The sequence below is a fragment of the Vanessa atalanta genome, chromosome 18 (assembly GCF_905147765.1).
Source record: "Vanessa atalanta chromosome 18, ilVanAtal1.2, whole genome shotgun sequence".
In the NCBI taxonomy this organism is placed as follows: Eukaryota; Metazoa; Arthropoda; class Insecta; order Lepidoptera; family Nymphalidae; genus Vanessa; species Vanessa atalanta.
Window position 1 is genome coordinate 6957337 of NC_061888.1, and position 22350 is coordinate 6979686.

Below are 22350 nucleotides of genomic sequence, written 5' to 3' on the forward strand. Positions count from 1 at the left end.
TATCTGCATTTCGTAATCAACTTAAATGGCTCCCTATCCGCCTTCGCCGTGATATGCACATCCTGTCAGTCCTTTTTAATATTCTTAATGATCCAAATTCTCCTGCTTACCTTCGCTCCCGTTTCAACCTTCTTCCTCCTCCAACACGTTCCAGACGTTCCTGTATTACTTCAGAGTTAGTAGTGCCTAGAGGTAATACAAAGTTTCTGCTTAACTCCTTCACGGTACGTGCAGCAAATCTCTGGAACAGTCTCCCAAAACACATTCAAAAGAGTCCAAACATCAACCTCTTTAAAAAAAGAGTAAAAGAGCACTTTCTCTCACTACTTTCATAAATTTTGACAAATTTACTATTATCTTTTAGTTTATTTTTTATTTTTACAGTAGATATATTTATAATATTTGTGTATTTAGATGTAGTATAAGTATAATAATTTAGTATATATGTATTTATTATATTATAGATATTTATATAAACGTAATACATATTATATTAAAATTATTTTATATTATATATATTATATTATATTAAAATTGTTTCTTTTATATATTATTAGTAAGAGTATCTAATGTTGCACTACTTATACCTGCTACATAACACTATCTCTTACAGCTGTGGGTTGGCTGGAAGAAATTTCTTTTAGAAATAAGCCCGCCATTGTGAACAATAATCTCATGAGTAAAATTACCATGTAAAAAATTTCTCAGTGCAATAAAGAGTATTATATATAAAAACTCGGTGTCCTTCGGGACGCGCAACATCTGTCTCCACCTTGCAACCGGCAACCTGGCGTAACAAAGCACAGGCACGCTGAGTCTTGTGTGTGTGACTACCACATAGAGCTATAGTTAATACGAAAGCTGATATAATATATGAATTTCACCATCCATTTAATCTTCTCACGCAAGTGCTCATATGCATTCCATAAGAAATTCCTGTGCTAATTTTCATCCGTTTCGACGCAACGGTTGTGCTGTGCGTGATATTTCAGACAATCAATTTAAAGTTTTATTAAATAGAAGGTGGACGTCAGTTGCAAACATTCACGTAAAGAACTTGTCGTTTCGTTTTATACTTTAAAAAAAGGAATAATTGACATTGACGCGCGTCGCGTGCGTCCAGCTGGTAAGAGGAGTAACGTAACCCGGTGGGCAGGTACTGGGCCAGCGTGGACATCCCGCACGGCACGAACGGCTTCCACGCGATCTGCCCGTTCTGCGCGGCGCCGCTGCAGGGCTCGCCGGGCTACGTGCGCCTCATCTTCCAGGACAACCTCGACTGAATCTCTCCCGCTCCCACGCACAGGTACCCACACTAGTCCCTCTCATTGTATAAAAGGAAATTAACGCTTGCGCACAATGCTGTTCATGTTTTTTACATAATTTAAAGAGCCCTTTTTAATTTTTTAATTTTACAAAATGATTTTAACCACTCTAAAAATGTCTTGCGATTTGCATAGTTCCCATAAAACATTTTGATAGAATTTTAAATTTTGGAAATATGAATTTCTTACTTTCTTTGTCAGATGATTGATAATATTATAGATAAAAAATATTTCTTCACTCTCATAATCGATACGAGACGTTTATACCATCGGCTTAACGGCATTATCGAGGCGCGGTAGTGTAAGCACTTCTAACTGCCAGATTTCGGACTGCTACTGAAAATATCTTGGGATTTGTTCCCATTATATCAGGATCAGCAGCCACTAAACCGACCTTATAGCTCCCCATACAGTGAAATATTGATAAATATTGATAGTGATAGTATTAAAGACTTTTTCCATTCCAAATTCAAAAGTGTTCAGGGTACTATTGGAGTCACATTCCATTGAGATATTAATGTTTTCAATTTAAAAATTGATAGTCTTCATTTTAAACGTTATTTAGGGTGTTATTATTAAAACAATTTCGTGTCTTCTTTCGAATGTTAAATCAATGCTGACAGACAGAAATTACCGATTAACTAAAATGTAATTATAATGATGCAAATTTTAACTCACATGTAATGCCTATTCCAATCGAAGCAGGAAAAAAGATAAACAAACCGTAGATTTACGTATATCATGCGATTTGCTAATAACTCGGCAATATTGTGCTATTAAGAGTTTGTGATCATTATTTATATTGTCCACTTTAAGGTTACTTCAAACATTCCGATAACAGTTTGTCGACGTTTAAAACGCCATTTTTTCGCAAATCCATTGTAAATATCGTAGATTGATCAAGATAACGCATAACAATTTAACTGTAAATGTTGTTTATTTAGCTTTCTTCCTATTATTGTTGGAATAGCGTATAATAAATGCTATGTTTAAATATTATTGCTTATTAAGTAATTAACTGTTTCAGGTTCGCAGAGGGGCCGTGGTCGTGAGGAAGCAGGGTATATCTACAACGTGATAAAATTAAAACATAAACGTCGACGTAGGCCGTCATAATATAAGAACGTAATATTCAGTGTTTGTAAGCTTTACTTACAAATAGTCCTATAGTTTTGCTTAACGATGAAACTTTAATTGGTTTACAAGTAATCTGAACTTTCTTTGCAATAGAATTTGACATTATATGTTTCAAAGTCATAATTTGTCACATTTTATATCAAAAAAATGTATATTTTTCAAACCATACGTAGGTACCGATTGAATAAAAAAAGTTAATTTGAAAAACAAATGACAAAAAAGACATCATTGTCTTCAAAGCGTAGATTATTGCTATCACATAAACTTTACAATTTTTTTGTTGAATTTTTTTCTTATTTAGACCAGTTTTAACCGATTGGATTAATTCTGTATGCAATAGTAAGCTGTATTTTATTATATAGCTATTATTAGGTATAAAAAGGCACGTCAAAGTCGATGAGAACTTATTTTTAAGTATTCTAAGAACAGAAACGTTATATGTTCTATATATTAAATGATGCAAATATTACTTTTTAATTTAAATATATATCACGGAAACGTATTCGCGTCTGCATATTTATCATAAGAATAAAGTGTTCGACTATTGTTTCGTTAATTTCGTGTAAATTACACAAACAAAGGAAATAAAATGACAAAAAACATTTGAAAAGCTTTGTAAATTGCTGCATTAGTTTTATATTGGTATCGTTCGAAGTGAAATGTAACAGGTGTTATAACGAACGGAACATTTTCTACACGTTAACAATTTTAATTGGCTGATTTTTTTTTAATAAATAACGCAGCAATTTATATTTTACATGATTTCGAATAAATAAATAATCGACTAAGGTTAATGAAATGTAAATAAACGTCAGTTTAATTAATTTATGTTGGGGTTTCAGTAGCGTGTGGCATGCTTCGTAGTTCTAAGCGAGCCTGTTAGTTGTAGCCGTTATGCCCGAGTATAATATGTTTCTAGTTATTGGCCTCGTATAAATTGGGATACATCGCTGTATTAAGTTGTATTCGCAATCCTGTTTGCACTCGTCACCGACTTTCATCTCTGATTCACCAATTTCGAAATATTCCCTCAACTGATACCTTTTTATGAGAAAAAGGAGTACTTAGTTGTTACAAAATGTTAAGTGATTTTTTTTATTAGCGAATTCCGTTCACTCTGATCTCACAGTAGTTTCGACAAATTAAGTTAACAATGCACGCACGACCGTGCGTGTCACGATCTATTCGCATTCACCGATGCCGACATCGGGATGATTGTAAAAATAATGTAAGTTTTATAGATGTAGTGAAATTAGCTTACGTAATTCGAGAAATTTAGTTTTTGTACAATTTGAATCCACTAGTTAGTGATTACACGACATGCCTTCGAGTCAAATATCGCAAGAAATGTATATGTCTGTTATAGTAAGAGTTCATATTATTAACTGTATGCAGAAATAAACATATTAATTTAGAAATAAAGAGTTTGAAATGAAATTGAATTACTTATTTATAAAAAAAAAGAAGATCGTCTGTTACGTATTTTATGGACCTATTGATTTATGAAATGGCTTATAATATAACGATATTTGTACATGTGATTTTCGTAAACAAAAGTAATGTCTTACTTTTACGTTGAAATGTCTGTATGAATATTCCTTTTGACTTGTGACAATATAAGCAGCCGTCAGACAAGACGAATTATTGTATGCCGTCATTAAAGACGAATGCTGAAGTCGGAATGCCCTTTAGCTTCTAATAATATTTATGCTTTGGTATGTGTTGTAAATTGCGTTGCACTGCAGACGTGTTTCGGTATAATTAGCGTTATTTTCATTAGAATGACATGTTAAAGTATGCACTGCAAGGTTGTAACGCAAAATTTTCAGATATACCTTAGCCGCGGTGTGTTGTGTTGTTTTGTTTCGGTGTCGATATGTTCGTGTAATTTTTTATGTTACAACCTTGCAAGTCGTACTGGGAGTGTAGCGACGTTCAGACCATCGTCTTGTGCAGTCCTAACTATTTTCGGCATATAAAAATATACGAATCTAGTCCAGGAGCACTATGGGTCGATGTTCTAACGTTTGTCTAAATAAGAACTGAATGCTAGCCTTAATTTTATTTATAATAAGTGCTAGGTTAATAAAAATGCTCTTTTGAGTTAGAAAATTGACTTGGTCTTTTATTTATAAAATAAAAATAGTTTTTTCAACTAATGCAATAACATTCAACGTAACTGAATAATTCTAATCCTTCGCTACTTCTACGGTTATAAAAAAAGCAAAGAGATCATAGAAAGGCATAAATTATCAATATATGTCGACCTAATTTGGTATAACCAAGTGCAAATTCATAAATCCATCCTTAAAAATATACACCCATTATAATAATATAGAAAATGAACAAACTATTGAAACTACTTTCTTTTAAGTAATTATAAATGTCTAGTTTAACCTAGAATTGCCATAAAGTAATATCACTCACTATTGACTTAATTTAAAATCTATGACATCAGTTATGTCAAATTAAAGTCACTGTAAATCAGCGTTGCAAAACTATCGACAGTTGACCTCGAAAACTATTCAGGATATCGATAGTACTATAGTATCGATAGTTTAGGTTAAAAGTAATGGTTTTTGCAATACTATCAATAGTATTGCTCATGGGGAGATATCGATACTATCGCTAACACCTTAACTATCGATAGTCTATCGATAGTATATCGATAGTGGACTTTCGATATGCAACACTACTGTAAATTAAGTTTGGTTGTAACGAGAACTCTAACATATTGGTCGTAAGCGGTGGCCACAGCAAGACCCAGATGGTCTCTGTTCCACTCGAGTGAGTTGATCGGCTGCGAGCTGATTACCATCCGCTGTAACCTTCTCAGCTTGCCCGGGACTCCAACTGCAACGCCTTGCGAGTCCACATGGTATCTCTGTTCCGGGTATTCACTGGAATTTATATTGCAGGATTTATAAAATTAAACCGCTATTGTTGATTTCATAATATTTTATGACTTGGGGTTAAAAAGTTACGATACATTGATCTTTATGATTCTGTTGTTATTATGAATCAAAAAGTTGTGCCTGTTCTGTGTTCCCCGTGCAAAAAACATTGTATCCCAAACTAAGGATTTGATTATATTATGTATAATTTATTTTCAAACTGCTAAGTGTAGATTAATATATTAGCACCTATCCAATATCAACAAGTATTAAAAATTTAAAACATATTAAGGCACAACTATAATAAATAATATATATTAAATATGTAATGTTAGAGTCTAGTAGATTTTAAGAGTAATATGTTACTTACTATTTCCATAGAGAAACTTGTCCATTCCCTGCACATGTTAAAAACAAATCTCGATTCTGGGGAACATGACGTGCCACCCAAATTGTACCACTTTTTGATGAATTATCTAACACCTGAAAAAACAACCTTGTATAATATAAATTTTAATAATATATTTTAGATTTTCAAAATGTACATTAAAAATTAAAAAAAGTTATGAATAGCCTGTTGGATACTAAGTGGCACAAAAAAATACAAACCACATCACATCTTTAATATAATCTAAGATATGTTCAATGTGCCTGTATTACATTGGCAGAATATCTGGTGAGTTGGAGTCACCCCTCACTCAGATGGGCCTGTACAAAGCTATATCACCAGTTTACATAGTATGTTTAATATATAATCACACAACTTAACCTGCTGCTCATTACCTATAATATAATATGGAAAATTTTGACTCCAAAATGATACAATTTAACATAAAGAAATTAAAATACCTGAGCGAATCCTTTTGAAGGGTTCTGAGTTCTCAAATCGAATACATGGAACTTGCCTTCTAATGTTGTTGCAACAAGTTTATTCATTGGTATGTCTTTGCGATCAAATTCAGTGTAGCATACCTACATAACACACAATATACAATTAGTATCCTTTGTATAGCGTTAAAAAAAAATTACCAGTTTCTACTACTTACACCATTCTTCAAATTACATTCCCATCTTAAAGACATTGTTCGAAGATCAAACATCTTGAGATCGCCGTTATCGTAGCCAGCAATGACTATTCTCTCGGCGTCATTAAAAGAATTACCAAAAGCAACAGCCCAACAATCGCGTCTTGTCTCTCCTTGGACCGGTTGCATATTCGCTACAGGTTTACCTCTTTGTCTAGGATCCCAAACTTTAACGGTACCTTAAAATCATTTTTATATAATATTATAAATTTTGTAATAATCGCTGTTATAGTTAAGACTTTTGTTATGCTTGAATACTTTCATAATTACTGCTAATCAAGATAAATAAAAGGTTGTATTGTATCCAGCAGAAATAAATATAGCCAATAAATTAAATATATTATGAATTTCATTACATCAAACTAGTAAATAGATAATATGAAATATTTACCATCTCTGCTTCCTGTGACTATCTCTGGTGCTCCACAATTGAGAGTATTTCCTCCCATGCCATCAATGGAATTTATAATATCTGTGTGTTCCTTTGTTATATATACTTGACCACTTTTTTCTAAATCCCTATTAAAAAATTAAATATACGGTTGTTCTTTAATGATATTCTTTAATAAATGTTTAAGTAGTAATTATATATATGGGATACTAACCATATTTCTAAAGCCCCTTTGAAATCACCAGTCGCAAGCTTTCTCTCAATGTCACTACTGGCGCCAAACGTACCACACTTGAAAGAATTAGGTCTTTCGATTTCCTTTATTTTTCTTAGTTCACCGGAGTTTATTTCGAAAATTTCTAAAGTACCACTTCCTTTTGGCAACGAGCCGATTACAACGAATTTAGCAGAACATGGAATCCATTTACAATCAAATAAACAATGATTAAGGTTATGCTCTATATGAGTTATAATTTGAGGTGTATCACCGTTTTCCATGTTAAAATATTTTTTAAGATAAGAGGTACAATTTCGTTTATAACCTAAAACTTAAACGAAATAAACAAAACTTGTTGCTATGGTTACTGATATATCGCTCAAGCCGTCAATGTCAATTATTAAAGATAATTCTTTCCTATAGAATAAAAAGATGTAGGCTCCTGCTACTGTTACTTAATACTTTTACAATAATATCAAAATTTTACAATATGTCATATTTTAATATTTTAGACTAAACCTCCTTGGTAAATATCTAATTAATAAAGAAATACATTCTAGAAGACTAAAGAACACGAATTAGGTGTTCTTAATAGTCTAGATTATATGTGATTATTAATTTTATCTTTCTAGTTTATATGTATTATACTGATGTGAATATAGTAGTCTGAACTTTTGACTTATTCATTCAAATTCAATCAAAACTACATAGTTCCATAACACAATAAAGATGTTTTACTATACAGTATTTTCATAGGAATATTAACTAAATATCACACGATATATAGATGAATAATAAAGTACTATATATAATAATATCAAAATATAAACAAAAAAATTTTTTAAGATATAATGTTACATTAAAATTAAATTCTACATTTAAATCGATAACTAAAATTCGAATGATTCAATTGTAACCAGTAACACATAAATTTACGATGTCATATTTGTCACAGACAAGAGTTAATAATTTTCTATGTGAGTCTGTGCACGAGGTTATGTATTATATCTATAATTTTGTCAGAAAAGTCAGAAGACAGAAACTAAAATGTCACTTATTAGTAATATTATAACTTACTAGATTTGCTTTATGTTTAATGTTTATATGTCGTTTAATTAGTATCTACTGGTCATCTGCTACATTAAAGTATACAAGAAAACGACGATTTAATATAAAACTATATTTTTAATAACTATACAATGGGAGATAAAAAGTACAAACAGAGTGTAAGTATTTGTTATAAATTAATGATTTATTTGTTATAACCCTTAAAATAACTCAATGAACTTTACCATTTTTCAGAAAGCGGATATTGCCAAACAGTTTGATCTTCCTGAAAGGCAGTCAAAGATTACAACTTTATTGAACCAAGCTGGTCAGGCTTACTGCATATGCCGCTCGTCAGATAGTTCGCGTTTTATGATGTAAGTTTACCTCGAGACTTTGTTTATTCTTAAATGTCTCAATGCTATTTAAAATAATGAAACTAGCTTACTTAATTCTAATAAGTTTTAGCTGTACCTACTAAATCTTGAATGAATGTCTTGATTGTTGGACGAAGTTCATTTCATGTCTTCCACTTTCTACTTACCTGATACTATTATTATTTACATAACATAACATAACATAACATAAGCAGCCCGTAAATGTCCCACTGCTGGGATAAAGGCCTCCTGTCCCTTTGAGGAGAAGGTTTGGAGCATATTCCACCACGCTGCTCCAATGCGGGTTGGCGGAATACACATGTGGCTGAATTTCGTTAAAATTAGACACATGCAGGTTTCCTCACGATGTTTTCCTTCACCGCCGAGCACGAGATGAATTATAAACACAAATTAAGCACATGAAATTTCAGTGGTGCCTGCCTGGGTTTGAACCCGAAATCATCGGTTAAGATGCACGCGTTCTAACCACTGGGCCATCTTGGCTATTATTATTTAGTATATACTTATCACTTTAACATTATTTTTAAAAAGAAAAAGTTAAGAAATGTGCAATTAATGTACCTCCATATCTACTCCAAATTAGGTCTATTGATAATGATGTCAAGTTTATATAGCTATAAATTTACCAACCTGCATAATTAAATCTTGTGTTATGTTTCAGAGCTTGTGATTCATGTGAGGAATGGTATCACGGAGATTGTATAAATATATCAGAAAGGGAGGCCAAATATATTAAGAATTACTTTTGTGATCGCTGTCGTGAAGAGGACCCCACGCTTAAAACAAGATTTAGACCTCAAAAGAGAGAGAATGATGGTGATTCAGGTATGACCTGCGTAGAATTAACAGAAAATCTTTATATATGATGTGGCATATGATAAATTTGAGCAATACAAAATGAATTAAATTTTCATCTAAACTTAGCATCCGTTTATTTAAAATAAAATCTTACATATTTCCTGAAGCAATGTGTAATTTGCTTAGAACAATATGAGTACATAATATATTATTTTATCTTATGAAAATTTACAATTAGCTTAAAGTTGTCATCCATGTTATAATTAGTTGTCTAAACTAAAGTCAAAAATGAAAAATTTGACATAATAGGTATATAATTTCAGGTAGAGACGATAGAAAGAAAAAACGCAAAGAGAAAGACCATTCAGAAAACAAGTCTTCGAAGAGACCAGTCAAAGATGGCTGCGGAGATTGTTCAGGGTGCCTGCAGACAAATGACTGTGGACAGTGAGTTGAATTTTCATTCAAATTTGAAAATAATTTAATCCTAATTAATGTTTTAAATGCAAAATTGAGTTTGTTTGTTTTGTTTGTTTCTTGATACACTTTTGCATTGTTAATTCGTAACTAATTATCGTATACATTGTCAGTGGTACAGGAAAGGACAACAGAGGTGCCTCTGTGGTCAGTCAAAATATGCTGCCAACCTAATATTAGTTATATTATAAATTGCCTTGATAGTTTTTTCCCTATCAGATATTTTAATTATAGTAACTAGATTGAGTATAAAAGAAATAAATATAATCTATACATTTTTTTATAATACTTTATCTGTTTTTTAGTTGTGACACATGTGAAGATATGTATAAATATGGGGGAAATAACAAACTAAAGATAAAATGTCGTCAACGATTGTGTGTCAAAAGTAAAAAGACGTCCAGAGTGTCGAGGTAAAGGTTTTTAAAAAACATATTTTAAAAATGAAAATGGTCATTGACTGAAAAACTATTCAATTTAATCATATTTTCTCTCCAAATAATAGCAGTGGCAACAGAATTAAGAAGAAACATCATGAACGTGAAGTATATGAACCAGAGGAATCCATATCGCACTTGCAGACTGCTGAACCAAGGCAATGCTATGGGCCTCAGTGCTCAGGCGCTGCTCAGTATGGTTCCAAGTATTGCTCGACACAGTGCGGCATGAGATTAGCCACTACTAGGATATACCAGGTGAGAAATTGTGCATGCTGAAGAATAGCTGAGCCTGTGACATTGTTAGAGTTTTAGGTATAATATTTAATAAGAATACTACTATACTTAACTGAGGTATTTAGTTAATTTATAATTTGTAAAATTTGAATTCTGAATTACATTTAATAATTTTTGAAGGTTTTTGTTATCGTTTGAGAGTGAGAATCACAGGAGTCGAAGAGAAGGGTGGTGAAGTAAATGCAGGCCGTAACGAGTCTGTGGCCCCGCAGGTGCTCCCGCAGCGCATCCAGGAGTGGTCGCTGTCTTCGTGCGTGGCGGAGCAGCAGAACCGCAAGGCGCTGGAGGTGGTGCGCAGCGGGCTGTCCCGCGCGCAGGCCGCCCTCCGCGCGCTGGACAAGCAGCACGCCGAGCTGGACGCGCTGCTGGCCCGCGCGCGCCACGCCACCATCGTGCACAGCGACGAGAAGGTGCACGCACGCTCGCAGCCGCTCAGAAAAAAACCATTAATCACATAATTGTCTATTAGACAGTATTCATTAGATTAAAGCGAGATAAATAATACTTATTTTTTTTAAATTCGCTGGGCAATAGAAATGTACAATTCGAATATCAGGGTTACAGTTTTAATTTTGACATTTTATAAGTTATGATCTGTTCTGTTAGTACGAATTAGTTTTTGATAGTAGTAATGTTGTTTTTCTAGGAAGCGGATGATGAAACGTCAATGTACTGTATCACCTGCGGCCACGAAATACACTCTCGTACAGCGGTGAAGCACATGGAAAAGTGCTTTATCAAATACGAGGCGCAGGCGTCCTTCGGCAGCAGGCATCGCACGCGAATCGACGGGCAGAGCATGTTCTGTGACTACTATAACCCCATCAATGGCACCTATTGTAAGAGGCTGCGGGTAAGTGAAGCAATACATTTAGACCCGCGTTATTGTCTCTGGTTACTTCTCCTTTGTATTTATATATAATACAAAGGTGTATATATATTCAGAAAAAAAATGCTCTGTTTAGTAAATAGGCTTAAAAGTGGAGAAATGAGATATAATCAATGTTTTTTCATTGGATTCTAACTTATAAAATATAATCGGATGCTTAAAACAATGCGCAGTTTATATCAAATACCATAAACAAATATAGAACTTGATAACGCGTGCTTTAATTGTCTATTGTGATGTCATAGTACTTATAAGAAAATTCACTTTATTTTTATACCATTTGGATTGCGATGTTTTTAAATCAGTTAAATAATATAAACTTACCATCGACTTTACATAAAAAATAGTTCTATATAGACAAACCAGTTTTGGCTCGCGGCTTTGCCCGCGTGGTAGTGGATCTTGTTAGGGTATCAGATATAGAAAAGTCCTCGTATTCGGTTCAGTGTTTTAGCTGTAAAAATGTAACAGATAGGCAGACAGAGATACTTTCGTATTTGTAATATTAATATAGATAATTTGAAATTAAATAATGTTGGGTTGTTTTTGTTTACAGGTGATGTGTCCTGAACATTTCAAAGATCCAAAAGTGAGTGATACGGATGTTTGTGGATGTCCACTAGTGCGTAACGTGTTCGAGCCGACTGGGGAGTTCTGTCGGGCTCCCAAGAAGTCCTGTCTCAAGCACTACCAGTGGGAGAAGCTGCGTCGAGCTGAAATTGACATGGAGAGAGTCCGCCAGTGGCTGAGGCTGGACGAGTTGGTCGAGCAGGAAAGAAATATACGTCTGGCTATGGCTTCTAGGTACATCAGGATTCTTAATTACATAAACAATCAAATCTGCTTTATCTATGTCAAAATCTTGTAGTGGATCAATTTTCTTGTATGAATAATTTCATATCATATATTTTTTTTCGTATTGATCACGATAAATATTATTAAATTAATTCAGTTCACAATTGACTTGTCAAAGTAGTCTTTCTTTTGTTTTCATAAAGAAATGTTTTTTACGGTTAACATAAAAATTACATCATTATCCAAATATTGCTAATTTTAACATGGTTTGATTTTCTTTGACTTTGACTTTAAAATTATATTTCTCGATATATATGTTTGAAAATTTTCACAGAGCCGGTGTACTCGGATTGATGTTACATTCGACATATAACCATGAAGTAATGGAGCGCATCACAAAAGTCAACGAGAACGGAAAGCTGAAAGAAGGTTCATGACAAAAGACCAAAAATTCAAAAGTTCCGACAATTACTAGATCTATGCATAATAATAAAAATAAATAATAAAGTATCATAATTATGTTACGAGTGTTTCATTCTTTTTGAGATAAGGCTGGAAATAATCACACGTGTATTTCTTCGGCAAGCATTTAATATTAATGTTGCCATTGTTTACTACATTTTTTGCTTTTTGATAGATTCTCACAAAGTGGACGTAACCTTGTCCCAGCTAAATACAATGAATAATTATACATATATTAATTTAAGAGATGGTTTATGCCAGATGGTTCCTTTTTTCGTTCATTTTGCTCTTTTATAGAAAGTGATACGCTTAAAAAAAAAAGATAAAAATGACATTAGTAAGCCATCAATGGAACGCCATCACAAATGAACATTCAATGAGTGAATGTGTTTGTTATCACTTTTAGTTCGAACTAAGTTAGCCGGACTGAAGTTTTCTCTCCGTTTCCGATTATTCCGCGAATTTAGGTAATGGTGAATGGTCCATATTCAGTAGAGCTGTGCACTTCATATTCGTTTTAAAAACTAATATCTACATCGACTAGTAGGGTATTCTACTATGTTTGAAGAAGTACTTAAAATGTTGATTTTCCTAATAAAAAGACACAAAAAATTCTTGCCATTAAATTAAATTAAATTTTAAATATTTTTTATTCCCGCAAAAACGCTGTAAGTGTTTTTTTAAAAATAAAAATCGTGTTTGTACGACCGGCACTCAGTCAACGTTAACAGTTATAAATATTTGGTGTTTTATGGGAAAATAATGAATAACAATTGCTACCGTCGGTATGTAGTGTTTAGTTGTATAAATAATAATTTGTACACATACATGAAAACTTCAGAATAATTGTTTATCAAAATGCCATGTGAAATTGGAATGTTTGGATGGATCACGCAAAATGAGATTCTTATCAACTAAAAGTCGATTGTATTTACGATTATGTGAGGATAATTTCAATATAAGTAAACTGTTTATATATCTGTGATTTATTGAAATCATTTATTGAAATCATCATATTGATTTATTGAAATCATCAGATTTAGCGAAATCATTTTAAAACTGAAATTTGATGAATACTTTAAAATATCCACCTTACAGATACTCATTTATATTAAACTTGCGAATTTAAAGTCATCTTTACACCGTCAACGTCCCCCCAACCATCTAAGACTCGATCTCAGATTTTAGGTTCGTAGAGGTTGTAATTGTATTTGATAAAATAGACTGAATAGGTATATACACATTTATAAGCATTATAAGATTATATTGGCAGAATCAAAATTATATATGTTTACCGATATAGTTTATCGGTGATGCTGAATTTAATGTCCGAAATCATTGTTTAAATGTACAAATTAATTTATTGCTTAAAATACATATACTTACATACTACAACATAAAAAATCTTTAGAAAATTCATCGCAGTACAAAGCGAAGGTAGAACGAAACTAGAACGAAAACATAGACAGAGCTTAATATAACTAAAGATAAAATAACTGCAAGTAATCCTATTACAAAAAAAATATGTTAGTAGAAACATCGAAACATACCACTGTTTTATATACATATACTAGCTGAACCTGCGACTTTACACGCGCGAAATTTGTAAAACACAAACTCCAAAACCCGTTTTACCCCCCTAGGGCTGGAGTTTCGTAAAATCCGAGTTTCATAGCTGATGGTTACAGCCTATATGGAACCTACCTACAAAATTTCAAGTTTGTAAGTGTTATAGTTTGTTTGTTTCTAAGGTTCGTGAATAATTATCAGTGAGTGGTATTTCGCTTCTATATATATAATTTTATGTTTAATATAATTTTGCAAGAGAAAAGAGCGAAGAAGGTTAGTAGGTAGTATTAGTATGACCATCACGACATATTAAGATACGAATAAATAAATTATTACAAATAAGAACAAAAGTCAAGAAATGGTACCTACTTAATTAATATATTTTATTGATAAACATAAAATGATAATTTTTAAAGGGTAATTTTATAGCGTATAAACAAATCACTTTAATAAGGATAAATCTGAAATTAATACTTTGTCAAACTAAAATCTCCAAAAGGTAAAATATAAAAATTAATTAACTTTGTGGTAACTCTATGTACAGTCGGGGTAAGAAAGGGTTCGTCACCTTAAGGTCTATTTTCGTGTACTCAGTCTGAGCGATAATCTGCTTTACCGATCGCGTATGACATATTTCGTAGCAATGTGCACTATTTTGAACCTAGTTATCATACTATTTTAGTTTAATTTTATGTGCAGTTTTCTGTTTAAGGCTTTAGTTTCAAAATGTACTAAGAGTTTACGACTTGATAAAGGAATGAATTTGAAAACTGACGAAGGTTTTCTGACTCCGACTGTACAAGCCCGTCTTGGTGAGTGAATGTGGGGTACATTCATTACATACTGTACCGCCAAACAGCAATACTTAGCAGTTCTGGTTGGAAGAGTAAGTGAGTCAGTTTAACTAGAGACATGACATCTTAGTACGTTAGTTTAAGGTTTTTGGCGCATAGGCGATGTAAGGAATAGTTGATATTACAACGCCAATGTCATATATAGTACGTTGGCGTCGTAAGAAATATTAACCATTTGGCGAACCATCGCCGAATCGAAAATTTGTCACGTGACCACTTACGTGACAAATTTTCCTGTCTGCCTACCGTTATAAAAAGAAACATAAATATTGAGCACAGCTAGATCTTACGCCAGTGGTCTTTTCAATAATCACATTACAGAGTAGTTTAATAAATCACCCTACCGTAGTTTGCACAACTAGGGCTCGACACAAAAGCGCATCATTCGCTTTAGACACGGTTCCGTACAATTAAAATCGTATTATCGCTTTATCGGCGTTTATGCGGAAAATTTATCTTTAATATAAATGTATTGCTGTTGGGGAAATTTCTCCCAATTATTTGGCTCCTATATAAAGCTTTCGGATTATAAATTTTACTCTATTTTTATAATAAGTCATAAGAGTACTGTTATGTTAAAATTGGCCTAACTTGTCTTATACTGATTGAACAGGCTTCGCAGTGCTGCATAATTTAAGTATTTTTTTATAATAATATTAATTTAGCACTGTTGTATAAGTTATCTTACCGTGCACTTGAAAATACGTGTTTATTGTATAATTTGATTAAATCAAAATCAATAAAATTAAAACATTCTTTACAGGTTCATAAAAGCGCTTTTGAAACGTCACGATACAGTGTTGAATTAAATTTAATGCTACCATTTGGAAAGTAGTTTCTACCGAGAAGAACCGGCAACAAACTCAGTAGTTACTCTTTTCCACCATTTTAATTACAGAGTATATGTCAGTAAAGTACAATTATTTTATTATATATCCTGCTAAGATGTCAATAAATACTAAGTCCACGCTTTTTTTATCTTTAATGTAATCTTGTATTGAGCAATATGCCGTATATATCTATTTTTATATAAGCTAGCCTTGAAATCTTATTATAGAATAAAAAAGAAAGAAGAACCTAATATGTTCAAATTTCTATCAATTAATTTGAAGGATACTTCCTAATTTACATTCCCTTATTTAAGAGATTTCATTTGCTTATTTTTATTGGGATGAAGTTAATAAAAATTGGTTTGTGATATTTCTTATTAGATAATTATATAATTAAATGAATCAACACATTTCATCAATGATATCCCCCATATATAATTCCAAAAATAACTCTATATCACTGTTGGTTATTTCTACCAAAAAGCCGCCAAAATTTACCGCCTTGTAGGGTTAATTACAATGCTAACTCTTTTCAAACATATTGTAACAAATAGGCATAAAGACAAAGTTACTTCTGCATTTATAAGTATGCATAAGTTCCTATACTTTCTTCAATGTTGTTTACACCTTTAAAGACTTTGAATGTTACCCACATCAGATATTAATTTGAAGTGCTTAGCGATAAGTTGATGGTGTAACCTTTTTCAATAAATAAATAATATATGTATTTTTGAGAATATTATAAAGAAGAATTTCTTTATAATATTCTACATAACTGCAAACAAGACCTAGTTATAAATAAATTAGGCTAATGTTTATATATAATGCTCTTAATTATTTACTCTTAGTAACCTTATTGCGATATTATACCTAAAATCCAAAAATATGAAAGTTTATTAAGTTCGGAAACACGTTGTTGAAATGTCAAAGAAACAAAATTATTTCGAATCTTTCTATATAGTTTTTCATTCAACATTGTTCTTGGATGACTTCTAAAACCAATTAGAGAACAATGCCAATTTCTACAGTTAGTTATCATATCAAAACATATTTTGCGCGTCCCCTATAGTTGAGGGCGCACGTGCGACGCCTACCCTCTGTTCTATTTTAATATCAAACCCCATTTGTAATTGAAGCGTGTAATTCATATGACATGTTTTACTAAATCTCATAATTTGACACAGTCAACAACCGTCGGATTTATTTTTATTTTTACAAACTACAGAATTCAAGCATAGCTTTCTACAAAATTAGACTCATTTTTAAGAATCATATAATGATGGTATCTTTGTAGATTTTAAAATTTCTTTCGTAGAATAAATTACATACGAAAGTTCAGAATTCTGATATTATTTTAAAAATATACTATCGGTCCTTTAGTTGGCATTGTTTTATAGCTAAATAGGATGTAGGATATTATTTTACTATTATCGTCATTGAAATTGCTGTAAATATTATTTAATAAGGAAATCATAGTTACGTTTTGCGGTTCTAAAATGGACACGGAAATAACTTAAATCAAATGATTCATTTTCCGTTATCTACTTCGAAGTCAGTGAGATAACATTGCACAGATATAAAACTATTAATGCTCGTGTATAATAAATGTATTTATTTATTGTATAAGGCTTTGGTTGGCATTATACAAAAGACCAGAAACTTTCAGAAGTATGACGGCAATATGTAGAATCTGCCTGCATTTGCAGGTCCCATACTTGGGCAAAGGTTCGACACTACATTAAAGCAACCACGAGTATTAAATATTATTTCGTTCTACACTTGTAGGTGGTGGATTATTTAAAAAAGTAATCATATGTTTGGGTTAAGTCGTTGGTTAAAATTGTATTATTTTGACAAATTTCGAATTAGTTTTGGCTTCAACGCTGAATTTACATTTACATTAGCAGCCTGTAAGTTTCCCACTGCTGGGCTAAAGGCCACCCCTCCCTTTGAGGAGAAGGTTTCGAGCATATTCCACCACGCTGCTCAAATGCGGGTTAGTGGAATACACATGTGGCAGAATTTCGTTGAAATTAGACACATGCAGGTTTCTTCACGATGTTTTCCATCACCGCCGAGCACGAGACGAATTATAAACACAAATTAAGCACATGAAAATTCAGTGGTGCTTGCCTGGGTTTGAACCCGAAATCATCGGTTAAGATGCACGCGTTCTAACCACTGGGCCATCTCGGCTCACAACACTGAATGCATTAATTTAATTATTGTTATCATTAAATTATTTGTAATATCTGTTTTTCGTCCTTAAATAATTTAACTTATTTTATTTGAATAACGAATTTGTTTTGGTTTTCAGTTTTCAACTTTTTTGGATTAAAATGGGAGAATTATATCATTCCTAATTTCTAGATCCACCCTTCTCTTCTCTTGCTCCATAATCCATCGTTTTTACTTCATACGAACGTATTTAGCGTCAAATGTGACAAATATCTTTAATATAATTTGGACAATTCGTATTGTGCCCGCCATCTGCCCCTGGTCACGCGTATCATGGTAATGTGATGGAGCAATCAATAAAAGATTATTTCGTCCTTACTGAATAATTTTATGGTTTGCAGGTGCAGCAATGAAGTTACGTTTTTCCTACAGTGAATGTTTTTCTTTACTTAATTCTAACAAAAACGCATGACTAATGATTCATTTATTTATGAATTATATAAGGGTTTTTTTTTCTAATCAAATTAAACTTTATTCAAGAAGGCTTTTATTAGCACTTTTTCTATAAAAATGATCAATGTTATTGTGAATAAACATTACACGACGAATTTTCCGACTCCGTAAAGTCAATAAATCCGTCTTGGGGCAAGATATCCGTTTCTTAGATTCAGATCATTTGTATAGGCAGGATCAGTGGCGTAGCTATCAAAGGGCCAGGTGGTGCAGTGCACCAGGGCCCCGGAGCTTGAAGGCCCTCTGATCTAAACTTTGAAAAGAGCGGGTGAACCAAGTCGGCAGCTCCTGAAGCTAGAAAACCTCGACCCTGCTCACAAGTTTTTTTTTTCCTATCTATAACTTTGAAGGCCAATATAAGTTAAAGAAAGGATGGAATGAGGGGGTGAGGGCCCAATTGTTTTCCTATGCACTGGGGCCCTTGCACACCTAGCTATGCCACTGGGCAGGATGTATCATATATATATAATTGACACTTGTATTTAACTAACATAACTGTATTGTAAATGTTGGAAAAGAGTATTTTGTCAGTTTTTCTTGGTAGAATCTACATCCCGAACCGGTAGAAATTTCACTTAATAGGCCAAATAATAAATTTAAGTCTCATACGAAAAAAAATTAGAGCTTGTTTTACTGGAGTATATTTATTGTTTCCCAATTCTTATGACAGAATATTAATTAAATTAATTATTATTAGCGAACACTAATTCTATTCTTTTTATCATCTAAGTACTTGACTTCTTTTGTTAAGTAAGAAGTCTAATTTATTAACCTCATTTTAGCTATTTTTTTTTTAAATCTTGTCTTTAAATTTCAACCAGTTGCGCAGAATTTTACGATTCGCTTTTCACCTTTTATAATAATTTATGGTGATGGTACAATTCCAGAACGCTTCAAGTAAGAGTCAGCAACGACTGTACAAATTATCAAACCAATCAGATAAACGAAACATGAATAAGTACTTAGAATACGAATAAAAACTATTTTTATACATCAAATTATTTAGTAACTACAGCAAAAAATATACGGGTAGTGCAACATATCTACCCAATTACCAAAATATCCACGGACAAACTAATAAAGTTAAAGTATGTTAAATGTGATATTTTGTACTGCTGTGTTCAGGTTTGAAGGGCGCGGGAGCCCGTGCAATTACAGGCACATCTTAGATTCAATAGTGAGTCCCGCAGCTTAGTGTAAGCAGTGGCTTATCCTTTTTGCTTATCAGCTATCCTATAACCATTTAAAAAAATACCTCTGTATTCACCAAACTTTGATGGAAGCACTACCGCCTACTTTTATGATTTCTACAATGAGACCATTGTCGAGAAAGTGTTTGACATTAGTTTTTTTTTTTTTATTATAGTCAAAACAATTGAATCCGTATCTAAATACTTTTAGATAATAATCTATAAAAACATTAAATAAGAAGTCCTATTTTTATGTTAGAAAGAAATATTTTATTTGGGATAACTTGACAACCGCAAAGTCGATACTACTATACGCCCCCTGAACCTGTTGTTACCAATGAGAGCGTACCACCCTAAAACAACCCCTTCTTACACCAATCAGAATCGAGAGAACTGACGTTGCAATGGTTTGGGGTATTTTAGTTACGTAACATATGATAGTACACCTTAAAACGTGGTGATAGAGTTGGAATTTGAACGAAAAGAAATTTTAATAATTCCGGGTTCATATTTTGGGATGGTATGAAATTGTTATATTTTGATTTAGTACTCTTTCATTCTTGGTCTTGACTGGATCAGAGAAGTCAACATTTTCGAATTTCTGTTCCTATGTTAAGTTTATCCTGTGGTGTGTGAGTTTTGTTCAGGAGTGTCAATACCAAGACTCAAGATTCATTTCCCGCTGATGTCATACGGTAGCGAGACGCCGCACGTTTGGAGCAGCTCGTCTGTACGTTTAATATTATAATTGTCCATTTTCATTTTTCTAATATTATCAGAGACGGACCTCAAATAAACTTCACATAATTCTATTCAGCTAGCAAAGACAATTTCAGGTTCTCCTGATGAATGTTGATTTAATGATAGCTTCAGTTATAACATATCAGTTAGTGTTTAGTTCGATCAGTTCGGCTAAAAGTTCAAAAGACTAAAAAAAACATAATACTGAGAAGTGTAAAAAAGTATATATATATATATATGTGATAAAAACCAAAAATTTGTTGGTTTGTTTGTTTCATTATAATGTCCTTTTTTGTTTTCATTGTCAATATATTAGTCAGTATCAGGTATTTTTATGTCTAGTTAATATTTTTCATTGTTTTTAAGGTTAGGTATATATATTTTTTTATAATAAAATAATAGAAAGTATAGTAATACTTTGACGAAAATTGAATAAAAGAGGATGTTTGTTCTTGATTACATAATCTAGCTCGTTTATTGGGTAATTAAAATTACCGAATGTTTTGTTTAATTATGTTTTTGAAGAATTTTGTTCTAATGTGTAGGGCAGTGAGGTGTCCCCATACGGACCACTTTGGGACGCCCCACCAGCGCCAGTACCGTACCCCGACATCCTGGCTTTTCCACCCGCTGATCTGGGTAAGTGAAACAGTATATATATATATGTTAAGACTGCTTTTTTATATTTACTATAAAAATATACTTGTTACAAACCAAAAACAATAAAACATCATACTAGAGAAGGAGGTTTTATAGAAATTTAAGAAAAAAATTTAATTTTAATATTATTTTAGTAATTTTAAATGAACAGAACATTATAGGTAAATATTGTCGCTTCATATTGAGGTATTAATGGTGTAGGTATAACATTCGTATTCGATTAAATAATATGTAAGGATTAAACTACATTCGTTCTATTTTTAATGTGGTAGTTAGTTGCCTTTATTAGTAGAAAGGTTTCAATTGATCTGTGTATTGTTAGTATGGTCGGCGGCAGGATGTGGACGAGGCTCATCTCGTTCGACCCCCGGAGGCAAAAAGCCAAGACGACGCGTAGCGTCCGTCGCTCAGCGTCGCGCCGCAAACATCCGTGAACGTCGTCGCATGTTCAATTTGAACGAAGCCTTCGATAAATTACGTCGTAAGGTAATTTCCTTAAATTCGACACATAATTAGTTATGAATAAACTGCACTAAAGTAGATTTGCAAATATAATGCCTTAAGATTTTTTTTTAAAGATAGTATATATATTTTTATCAAAGCTTTAAGCATAAGTCTTAAAAAAGTTTATATTTCATTTTAAACAGTGTCTTATTAGATATTTCTAAAAGTTAAGTAGTCGAATTCCTAGCTTTAATTGATGCTTCTAAGTTTTTTTTTTAATTCTACAGGTTCCAACATTTGCATATGAAAAACGACTCTCCCGTATCGAAACTTTGCGTTTAGCTATCACATATATTAGTTTTATGTGTGAGTTGCTCCATGGGTCACCACAGCCCCACCACCCCTCACACAATTCACTGCACCCACCACGCCATGTCTTCGACGCTGAGGTACCTTGGTGTGCTTAAAATCTTACTTGACAATTACAAATCTTTCTTTTGTAATCAGTATTCATTAATTTTGGTCAGATTTTATTGTAATGCACCTATTGTTGTTGTATATGTTCAATGAATTTCATCTAAATTTGTGTCAGGACAAGAAGTGGTATTGATTTTATAAAATTAAATTTAAACAAATTAATCTTGAATTAAAATTAAGCATAAAAAAATATATTATTTAATTAATACGTATTAAAAAGATCTCAATATAATCTAGTCATCATT

At 32.5% G+C, this 22350-nt stretch overlaps 4 protein-coding genes across 4 annotated transcripts in view; 3 read left to right on the top strand and 1 right to left on the bottom strand.

Annotated features, from left to right (window-relative positions):
- The window catches only part of LOC125070751 (protein pellino), a 52672-nt gene extending 48094 nt beyond the window's left edge, over nucleotides 1-4578 (top strand). Inside the window, exons 9-10 of the mRNA XM_047680705.1 lie at nucleotides 1157-1306; nucleotides 2353-4578. Coding sequence (XP_047536661.1) covers nucleotides 1157-1283 — 127 coding nt within the window. The 3' untranslated portion in view covers nucleotides 1284-1306; nucleotides 2353-4578. The remainder of the gene's footprint in view (nucleotides 1-1156; nucleotides 1307-2352) is intronic.
- On the bottom strand, nucleotides 4576-7405 carry LOC125070752 (dynein axonemal assembly factor 10). Its single transcript, XM_047680706.1, has 6 exons — nucleotides 7047-7405; nucleotides 6833-6960; nucleotides 6403-6620; nucleotides 6206-6328; nucleotides 5727-5839; nucleotides 4576-5362 (listed from the first exon to the last, which is right to left on the bottom strand). Exons 1-6 carry the CDS (start codon nucleotides 7328-7330, stop codon nucleotides 5155-5157), a joined length of 1074 nt encoding a protein of 357 aa, XP_047536662.1. The 5' UTR covers nucleotides 7331-7405; the 3' UTR covers nucleotides 4576-5154.
- A 672-nt stretch (nucleotides 7406-8077) lies between these two features.
- On the top strand, nucleotides 8078-12691 carry LOC125070867 (CXXC-type zinc finger protein 1-like). Its single transcript, XM_047680863.1, has 10 exons — nucleotides 8078-8275; nucleotides 8352-8473; nucleotides 9156-9319; nucleotides 9616-9739; nucleotides 10075-10182; nucleotides 10275-10464; nucleotides 10716-10913; nucleotides 11150-11356; nucleotides 11949-12196; nucleotides 12522-12691. Exons 1-10 carry the CDS (start codon nucleotides 8249-8251, stop codon nucleotides 12622-12624), a joined length of 1491 nt encoding a protein of 496 aa, XP_047536819.1. The 5' UTR covers nucleotides 8078-8248; the 3' UTR covers nucleotides 12625-12691.
- A 7770-nt stretch (nucleotides 12692-20461) lies between these two features.
- On the top strand, nucleotides 20462-22102 carry LOC125070906 (protein Fer3-like). The gene is made up of 4 exons (XM_047680916.1): nucleotides 20462-20513; nucleotides 21070-21163; nucleotides 21507-21670; nucleotides 21916-22102. Exons 1-4 carry the CDS (start codon nucleotides 20469-20471, stop codon nucleotides 22093-22095), a joined length of 483 nt encoding a protein of 160 aa, XP_047536872.1. The 5' UTR covers nucleotides 20462-20468; the 3' UTR covers nucleotides 22096-22102.
- The last annotated feature ends 248 nt before the right edge of the window (nucleotides 22103-22350 follow it).